Consider the following 9545-nt stretch of genomic DNA (forward strand, 5'->3'; position numbering starts at 1 on the left):
GACCCACTGTCGGCACGCGTGGTGGATGTTTCGTATTGTCGTACGGTCCCTCGATGAATCCGCGGCTGGATGAAGACCTCCCCATGCCGTTTGGTCACGTAGGTTGTGTTGACCATACTTCACCGCCCTGGCTTATTGCTGGTTATTGAAGAGGGGAATTCCAGGAACGGTTCAGATATGACTCGACTACCGGCGTTAGTCGTGACCGGGAATTGAACTCAGGTGGCAGCATTCAGGGGATGCAGCGCGTTAACCACTGCGCCACCGCTCCACCCTATGTTCCCGAGGCTACAAAGTCCACCCCGGGGTTTCCCATTGTCAGGCGATGCCCCGTGCTGGAATGTGATGAAGTGCTCACCTGAGGGAGATGTTAACTCCCTCGCCTGAGATACAGAAGGTCGTGGGGGGTTCCATCCCGAGGCGGACGCCTGCTGTTTATTTAGAGATTGTATGGCTCTCTCTCCGTGGTCGCGTGAACATTTCCCCGGGACCTCCGGTTTTCCCCTCCACACATTCAGAAACATGCGTTTCGAGTACGTGGCGGCTGTAAATTTCCAAATTACTAGCCACTTCGTTGAGCTATCATTTGTGGCCAGGTCGCTTCTAAAAAAGATGCGAATAGCTCAGTTGGCGTTACTTGGTCAAATTCAAGTTCGGCTTTTAGTAACTGGAACATGCCTCCCAGTGGCTCCATCATCAGCACTTCCTCCGGCACAGGGATGCAGCTTTCAAAGGAGGTGTTTAATGATGCAGATGATCATCATGCTCGCCATCATCATCACATCCTGCCTTCACGTTCCTGTGGTACTGGTGGAATGTCACAGCATGAAAAACCCTGGAGGAATGACGAGCATTACGGCAATGACGGTGAAAAAACACCAGGGGGCATCCGGTAAAGTTTTACAAATAACATTGTTTATTTCATCAGACGAAGACAATACTATATATCCGTATAACGTGGTACAAAAATAATGCTCTTCTTCAAATATATGCCTTCACTCTTACGAAAGCTTATGCTCACAAAAAAATATATATTAAATAGATCACGATACCGTGTCAACTGGCCTTGGCCTCGGAGCAAATTGTAAACTACACGCGGGCCAGCAATGACTCATCTGCTACATCGCTCAACAGCTTACAGTCGGTGTCACTTATCGTCGGGGCAGTTGGCGCGCACAGGAAACTCCCGTGATCACACGGCAATTCGCATGGATACTTGGGGCCAATGGTCATCGTCGGGGCAGCCGGGCGAGTGGGCAACTGAAATTGGCCAGGACATAGGCTTTGAAATAACTGGGCAGACGTTTCATATCTCCTTACCATATATCCTCTCCGCATGAAATAAATATTAAAGTACTTTGTGTATATATATTTAACATCCCATTGACCATACAGCCCTGTTGGGAGTGCGTCTTTTCAGCAGCATTGGTTTAATATAAGCAAATTAAGCCAAATGCTGGTGAACTCATACCTGTCAACCCATACATACGGTCTACCTGCATTCTTGTACAGGGAAATTGAGATCAGGTCCAGACAGCGTACAGCCGTTGAAATACGGGTCTATTTGTGTCTCCCACGTGATGGCACTTTGTAGGATGAACGTTGAAATTTATAAGGGCACGGGGTGACCAATAAGGTCTGTAATAGGGTAGGCACTGATAAGGGGTTGACAGGTACGTGAACTGCCTGATGTTTAAAAAGCAAGGGCCCTCTCTGACAGAAATGGGTCCAAGTTCGATGCAAAACTATACAATACTTAAAGCGGAGAACACAAGTAACACAATAATTTGCTAGATCCCTGGGTACCTATTGCCACCCAACTCGCCATCCAGACGCAAAACACCTCCACTAACCACACCAGTGAACCAAACACTTACGAATCTCCGACCAGGCCTGACATTTCTCACCAAATATTTCCCAAGTCGCTGGTACCAAATTTTGAGAGGTGGTGGCACGTAGCTCGTAGCCACAGCGAGGGGTTCATACTGGACATGGTGTCGCGGGTCTGGATGCATTATCCGGGTCAAAGTTTCCAGCTAAAAATCAATCTCCAATTAATGCCCCCATCCCAGCCTCTAACCAAGCGCCCCCCCCCCCTTTTTTTTTTTAAAGCGTTTGGTTCACCCTTCACTCGTTATTTTATTGCATCCCCCCCCCTCCCACACGCCTTTCACCAACTGATGACTTTGGGGGGCAAATTGCCATGTGCCATTTAACGCGAATGGTTCCAGCCAGTCCCGACAGTCCCCTCTTAAAGACAAAACCCGTGAGAAAAGGGCATTTTTCTTTCCACGGGTTTCAGTAATCACAGCATGCGGCAAATAGTGTTCAACACTACGTGCCAACCAGTAGCATAATAAAATAGTATACGTAAAATCTTTTCCTTTCAAATATAATTTATATTCTCTCTTATGTCTAATATATTATTTTCTTTGATAAAGTTCACGTGCACATATATATTTCATATATATACTAACAAGCTGCAATAAATCTTTGGTTTAAAGTAGTTTTTTTTTGGGGGGGGGGTGATGAGGGGGGGGGGAATATATAAAAATCTCTGTAAAATATCTGCAGGCATTTCGCTGCCGTTACTCAAATATTACGGGTGGTAGCTCTCCAGAATTACGCAGGTACGCGAGCCCACGCAGGTAACTGCAAGTCCAAGATAATACAGGCGCGCTCAGCACAAACGATTAACTCTCGAGGCTCGAACACAAACCGACAGGCACCGTCACTAGCAGCACCTGGCAGTATACAGTGCACGAACGACAAACGTGCCGAAATAAATAAAATGCAACACCATCACGAACACACCCTCCGTCGGCATCATCGCCAACGGCGGCGTAGCCCAACAGAGTACGCAGGCGGTGCAACTGCGTTGGGACCCACACGACGGTGCAGGGGATCTGAAGAGCAACACTCTGCCAACAAACAACCTCGAGCGCTGGCAGAAATATCAGGAGCGTCCTCTCAACCAAGTGCCCAATGTAAGAAAGAAATAATAAAGTTTTGGGAAATTCACATCTTCACGACGCTCCAACTTGTACAACTAAATAAAACATGTTGCGAAAGCCGAGCAAGCAGCTCGAACGGAAAGCTGCCATCGTCTCCACCGCTACGTCTCCGTCACGTTGACGCCCTGCGCACACATTGCTACTGAAGCTCCCCGCAGCCCGGTGAGCGAAACGCCAACAACAACGACAATTCCATCAGCACGGCAGAAACTACGATGGCGAGAACGACGATCAAGATTTTTTTTTTTACGCTGTCCAAGAGCACACCTCGCAAACGCCGTACGCCTAGTCGATGTTATCGTACACAAATTAAGATGGCCCACGTGGACAACAACAACCGCCGTTCGCCACTAAGTGCTTGTGCCAGGCCATGTGCACTTTAAGGCCACGGGACAGATACACGTGGGCAAACAAAGACAACAATGCCCCGTATAGATCCCCCCTATAGCCTTAACACACTGTTGGGGCAAGTGCTGTTCGCGAGCACCTATGAAGGCCGGCACGGTAAACAAGGGAGTGGGTGACCAACACCACGCCCGGCCGCCTTTGTCTCCCCAGTGGCGTTGTTTACACACCGCACCAGGTCCTCATTTGAGGCCGAGTCGACCTTGGAGAGGAGGCCCAGGACTAGTTCAGATAATCGTCACCGGTGTCGATTATCCGCGAGTGGGATTCGAACTCGGGTCGACGGGTTCGTAGCGCAGCGCGCTAACCGCTACGCTACCGCTCCCCACAACGTGGACAGCAAGCACACAGACGTACACGCACACGCGTCACTCTTCTTCTCAGAGGGACAGCAGCGTGGGGGACAGCAGCACGTCCAGGTCGGTGCTGCTGCTGCTGCTGCTCAGCCGCTGGGCCCAGCCGCAGCTGGTGGAGGCGGTTGAGCACGACGTGCCGGTGGTGGTGGCGGCGGCGGTGGAGGCGGCCATGGTGGTAGCCGTCTGCATCTCGGGCCCGGCTACGCTGGGGTAGGTGAACATGAGCGAGGGGGGGCCCCCCCCGCCCGGCGTGGTGGTCACCACCGGCGTGTTGAGGCACTCGAGCAGGTCGGGGAAGGCTGCGAATTCACTGGCCGTCGCGTCCATGTAGGACGTGGGCAGTCGCAGCTGCTGCTGCTGCTGCTGCTGCCGTTGCGTGGTGGCCACACCGCCAGCCCGAGTCGCGAACGCCCCGTCGAAGGAGTAGGGGATGGGCTGTGGCAGCAGCGACGATGACGATGTCGATGATGTCACCGTTATCGATGGGACTTGGGGGACGGTGGCCAAAGGTGCCACTGCCATCGCTGCCACCACCGCCGCAGAAGATGCCGACAACGATGACATTGACGAGGAGGCGGTCGCGGCCAGGTAGGAGGGGGATGACGACGGAACGTTCTGGTCGTCCCGTGACGGCACGAGCATGCACGAGTGCTCGTGTGTCGCGAGGACGAGCTCCAGCTGGTCCTTCACCTGGCGCAGTTTGTCCACCTCGGACTTGATCAGCTCCTGCTGCTGAAGGAGTTCGGCCGTCTCCTGTGGGGAAAACGAAGGTGGGGGCGAGTCCGGGTTAGGGTTTTGCAATCCCTTTCCTGCCCCAGCACTTACATTATTTAGAGTATTTGGCTACTATACATTTTCATTATGACGAATCAATTTCGTTAAGCTATCATTTGTGGCCAGGTGGCTTCTGAAAACTAAGTTGATAGGGCAATGGGCTTCACATGGCAAGATAAAAAACGAGTTTCGTTTTATTTGTACATACATTTTTCGTGTGATTTGTTTAGCGTACCTATACTTGACACTCTTATGGTGTTTTTGTAATATTTGTTGTAACGCAAATAAAGACTTCTTTCAAGGACTCCTCGCTTCGCACTCTGCTCTACGATACTAACTGACACACACAACGTCGGATTCGATTGGGACACGAATCTGACCTGTGCCTCACCTAGGTTGACTCGGCCTTAAATGAGCACGAGGGAGACAGAGAGAGGCCCCAGGCCTTCAACAACAAAGGCCGCAGCGGCAGCCTACGCTACGAGCAGCAGAGACCTCCTCCTCACCTCCTCCAGCTGGTCCGTGAGTTCCCGTCGCCGGTTCCGACACTTGGCAGCGGCCTGCCGGTTGCGTTCCCGACGGACAATCCTCCTCTCCTCCTCCTCCGGGTTGAGCTGCGTGAGAAGGGAGAGAGAGACGGACGACGCGGCGGGGGTTAGCGAACAATTTCAGCTGGGGCCACGTTGACCGAGGTCGATTTCAACGACCCGGATCGCAACCTCGGCGTCCCGCTCGGCGGTTGGCAAATGCCGAATGGTCGAACGGCTTGACAAGTCTTGGCCAGTGAAGTGGCCAAATCAGAGATCTGCCACAACTGGCTGATTTGCAACAACAATAACGACGGATAAATTGTATTTATTTGTCAAGACAGTGACATAAATGTGTTTGGCTTGACAGGTTGCTGTGATGACTGTCAGACCACCGTGGAACTCTTCCATCAATGTACTACAGGAAAGAAGCGTTTTATTTATTTATTTACTGCCAAGACATAAATACAAAGAGCGATCGAAAAAGCCTTTGGTCCGAGACCCAGCCATTGACGGCCGAACCAGTTCGTCCTATGTCAGGTCCCAGACCTGTTTCCCCATCGGCCCTTCTTAGTCCACAATAGGTGGACAATTAAATCCACAGCGATGTGTTTTTCGAACGTGCCGCATATCGTCTAACATTTCGTTCCACGTGTCTGCCAGAATTCAAACCCTGGGAGAATCTCCCAGCATGTGGAGATCGAAACGTCAGACAAAACGTCCGACACAGTGCCAGACATCCCGGACACGCATGACGGACAGCCGTACGGCACAGCGGCGAAAACCGATGCGGTGGTGGAAACGTGCCGGCACGTGACGGTATTCTGGGGTTGATGTGCAACCGCAGTATTAACCAGGGCTGGATTCGAACCGCGAACCTCTGCAACAAGCGGGCGGACACGCTACCGATGGACCACTTCGCCGTACAATGTACGTACGCACGTTGAACTTCTTTCGCACCGTACGTAGCCGACCGTGCTAATCGGAGGCGCGGGTACGATTGCGTGTGTAAGCGGCACCATCTACCAACGACAGTTCCTGTCGATCGCAGGGCTACCAGCGTGCCCACGGCTCGCTGCATGACTAACCGGTTGCACAGCGGCGGCGCTTCTACATTCACGACCATTCACGACCGCCGCGTCGTATGCGGCACGGTGTTTGTTTGTTTGCGATGTCAAACAATAAGTCGGGGCAAGCAGGCGATCCAGTTTGATCTGCGGATCTAATAAACGGGGCTCGGTCACGGCTGGCTGGGTTACGTTTGTACACAAGCGTGCGTCTTATGCCCAGGATGCGGTTACAGCAATAAAAGGTGCCCCTCCTCTGTACTGTAATGCCCATGTCACGTTATGTGTGCGGTGTTGAATATCTGAACCGGTGTTGGCCCACCCCCTAGGTCGACTCAGCCTAAAATGAGCAGTGTCTAAATAGGAGCACTGGGGAGACAAAGGTGTGGCAAACCACCCCCGCCTCTGTGTACTGCGCTGGAGTTCGTAGGTTTTACTCGCTAACAGCACTTGCCCCAGCAGTTTGTTCAAGGCTATACGGGATATCTTTGTCTTTTGTACTGTATGCATGTAGCTGCGTATGTTTATGTGAAGGTGTGAAGGTGTGCGTTTGCTATGGGGAGCGTTGGCGTAGTGGTTAGCGCACCCCACTACGAAGTACGAACCCGGCCATCTGGGTTCGACTCCGAGGCCACGGCTAACGGCAAACGACAAGAGTCAAAGAGAGCGTGCTGGACATCGCGATTCCAATTAAAACGCCTTCGTGAATTTAGCGGCCTCCAGAGGCTGCACCGTCGGGGTTACGCCACATACCAACTAAAGAAACCGGTATAAAGGACTCTTACAATCGACGTGAAATCGATCAGTCGAGGCATTGCACTAAACAGTTCAGGAAACTCTGCAAGACTCATTTTTTCCTTTTAGCTTTTCCTTGAATGCGTCCTCTCATTTTGCTATTTTTTGCATGCGTCTTCATTTTATAGCTACGACTACCTTAGTTGTATTTACACCGTCAACCATTGCGACGTGGGGGTGAGTTTTTACTAAAAAAAAAAACCCCACATTGAATTAAAGAAATGAGCGAACGACCCGGTCGTGAACATTTCAAGTTGTATGCGTGCAGCACGTGCGAGTCAGTCGCTCTTACCATCTCATCCCTGGATGGCCGCCCCCCACGCCTCCCGGCCCGGCTGTAAGGGGGTGCACCCCTACGACCCCCACTGCTGGGCGCCCAGCCAGAAGCGCCAGCGTCGCCACTGCCTCCGCTGCTGAAACCCTAAGAGAAAAGCAGACAGAAAGAGAGAAGGGTGGGGGGGGTAACCGTTATTGCAGGGATAATCTCTCTATTGTACGGGAGGGCGAGTTAACAGATGGACAAATACCCATCGTTACATAGACAGCCATCGTTACACAGAGATCCATCGACACGCATAGAGACCCAATGACACACACACACAGATACCCATCGAGGAGCAGATGCCCGTAAACTCACGTATACGCTCATCGACGCACACACGGACCCATCGACACACAATAGAGACCCATCGACACACAGATAGACCCATAGACGCACAGACACCCATAAAATCACATAGATGCCCATTGATTTACGAATCGACCCATCGACACACACACAGAGACCCACAGACGTGCAGAGAGACTTCCATCAAGCACATAAACACTCAAAACGTAAATGACAGGACCGGTGGTAGCAGTGGTCGCACTGTGGGCGATTCCTAAATTATCGATAAGCGAGTGAGTGTCTCTAGGAGGAGGGGGTAGGAAGACCCCCCCCCAAAACTGCCGAGCGAATTCACTGCGCTCGGGCAGGCTAAGACGTGATGAGTCTTGGCGGTGGTGGTGGTGGTGACTGCCAGTACTGTCGTGAAACGGTGAGCGCGGTGTTTTAAATACTGGCGAGAGCTCGTCCCTCTGCCGCGGGAGAACGATTCAACTTGGGTGCCGTGGGGGTTTTCTCGCAAGTGAAATAGCAACAGCACAGAAAACATCGGCGGCCGCGTCTTCGAGCATGTTCCAACTATGCGCAAAGCTTGAGCGGCACTGGGCCAGCAGCAGTAGCAGAGAGAGAGTGAGAGATACTGTGTGTCAACAAAGCTACGAGGAAAACACACCATCATCACTCCGCGACGTGGCCGATAAAGCGACACCACTTGTGTTTTTTTTTTAAGTGACACCCGACATAAGTAGGAAAAGCCTCTCGCAGAGGAGTTAGTAAAACGTTTACTGGTAGTCGCCTCTGCCAAGCGATCATCCCACCCATCTAACGTTATATAACGTGCGCGTGTGTTGCGTGTGTTTTGACAGGAGTTAGACGACACCTTAGGTTATAAACAAAGTTTTTTTGAAGCTGCGATTAAGAGAGCCCTCCGGCAACTGCTGACGTGACGAGTGTATTTAAGAGCATTGCGAGTGACACAATGAGTCATGCTAATGCGGCGCATCTCCTGGCGCTAAATAAGGCCCATCGCCCGAAACGTTAGCCTACGATGCACGTCTATTTTAAGGTAGCGAGTTTTGCGTCGATGTTTTTTTTTACGATTTCAGTCAGTTACGGGAAGCGTTACACATCCACTACCATTCATCACCACTAATATCATCATCAGCCATGGTAAATCCACTGCTGGATGAAGGCCGCCTCACCCGACTATGTCTTTCATCACGAACTGAACACGTTTTGTTGCGATACTGCGTTGGCAGTGGCACCTAAAAACCAACAACAACAACAACAAAAACCCCCAAACACTATTCAATAACACTGCCCCGACACATTGAAACAGTATACAACGGGCGACGTTTCGGGTAACGACCCTTCTCTTCGTAGCATACAGACAAGACGTGCTTGTAGTACACACACAAATTCGAGTACAGAAACACCGACGACCTGGAGACAGAATAAGAAGAATAAGGATAAAAAAGACGATCACTGAACGAGATCTCAAAGACGTCTTACCCGGCTCGTGATGACAACATTGGGACCACCCATTCCGACCGCCGAAGGGTATCGATGCTCATCCGTGCCCTGCTGCCTCGAGTCTCTGCTGCTTGAAGTGGGTCCAGGAACTTCGCTCGACCCCTGGTACATTCCCCAGCGCAACTCAAAACAAAACTTGCCGTCTCACGCGTGCCCGGCAAAGGTTGCCTTGCGTGTGTTTGCTATTAACTCCCCCCACTCCCTGTTGCTGTTTCTGGCTCAGAAAATTCGAATCACTTGACGCGGGGAGAGTGTGGTTGGCACACTTACGAGCTCTAACCCTGACAAATCACCTCCTCACCCCCCACTCCTCCTCCGCCTGTGAACGACAGAGCCCGCTCACGACACCACAACAAACCTAAACAGAGAGCGTCTATCGTGCACCGAGTGAAGTGGAAGCGACCGCGCCTCTCTTATATAGGAGGCTCTGGGTGGTGAAGGGGGGGGGGCGCTGGGCGGGGTCAAGGGAG

At 51.7% G+C, this 9545-nt stretch overlaps 1 protein-coding gene across 1 annotated transcript; it reads right to left on the reverse strand.

The window, feature by feature from the left end:
- Window positions 1-893: 893 nt before the first annotated feature.
- Window positions 894-9458, reverse strand: LOC144944044 (uncharacterized). Its single transcript, XM_078872069.1, has 4 exons — window positions 9055-9458; window positions 7231-7359; window positions 5056-5163; window positions 894-4528 (listed from the first exon to the last, which is right to left on the reverse strand). The coding sequence occupies exons 1-4, from the start codon at window positions 9184-9186 to the stop codon at window positions 3800-3802; spliced, it is 1098 nt and encodes a 365-aa protein (XP_078728195.1). The 5' UTR covers window positions 9187-9458; the 3' UTR covers window positions 894-3799.
- Window positions 9459-9545: the final 87 nt, after the last annotated feature.

Source organism: Lampetra fluviatilis, chromosome 33, assembly GCF_964198595.1.
Source record: "Lampetra fluviatilis chromosome 33, kcLamFluv1.1, whole genome shotgun sequence".
NCBI classification, from domain to species: domain Eukaryota; kingdom Metazoa; phylum Chordata; class Hyperoartia; order Petromyzontiformes; family Petromyzontidae; genus Lampetra; species Lampetra fluviatilis.

What these genes read in the sequence shown, in the direction of transcription:
- LOC144944044 (XM_078872069.1), bottom strand. Translation starts at nt 9,186, where the DNA reads ATGTACCAGGGGTCGAGCGAAGTTCCTGGACCCACTTCAAGCAGCAGA. An exon ending in ATGTTGTCATCACGAGCCGG is followed by an intron (nt 7,360 to 9,054) that starts GTAAGACGTCTT and finishes CTTTTCTCTTAG; the next exon opens with GGTTTCAGCAGCGGAGGCAG. An exon ending in GGCCATCCAGGGATGAGATG is followed by an intron (nt 5,164 to 7,230) that starts GTAAGAGCGACT and finishes CTTCTCACGCAG; the next exon opens with CTCAACCCGGAGGAGGAGGA.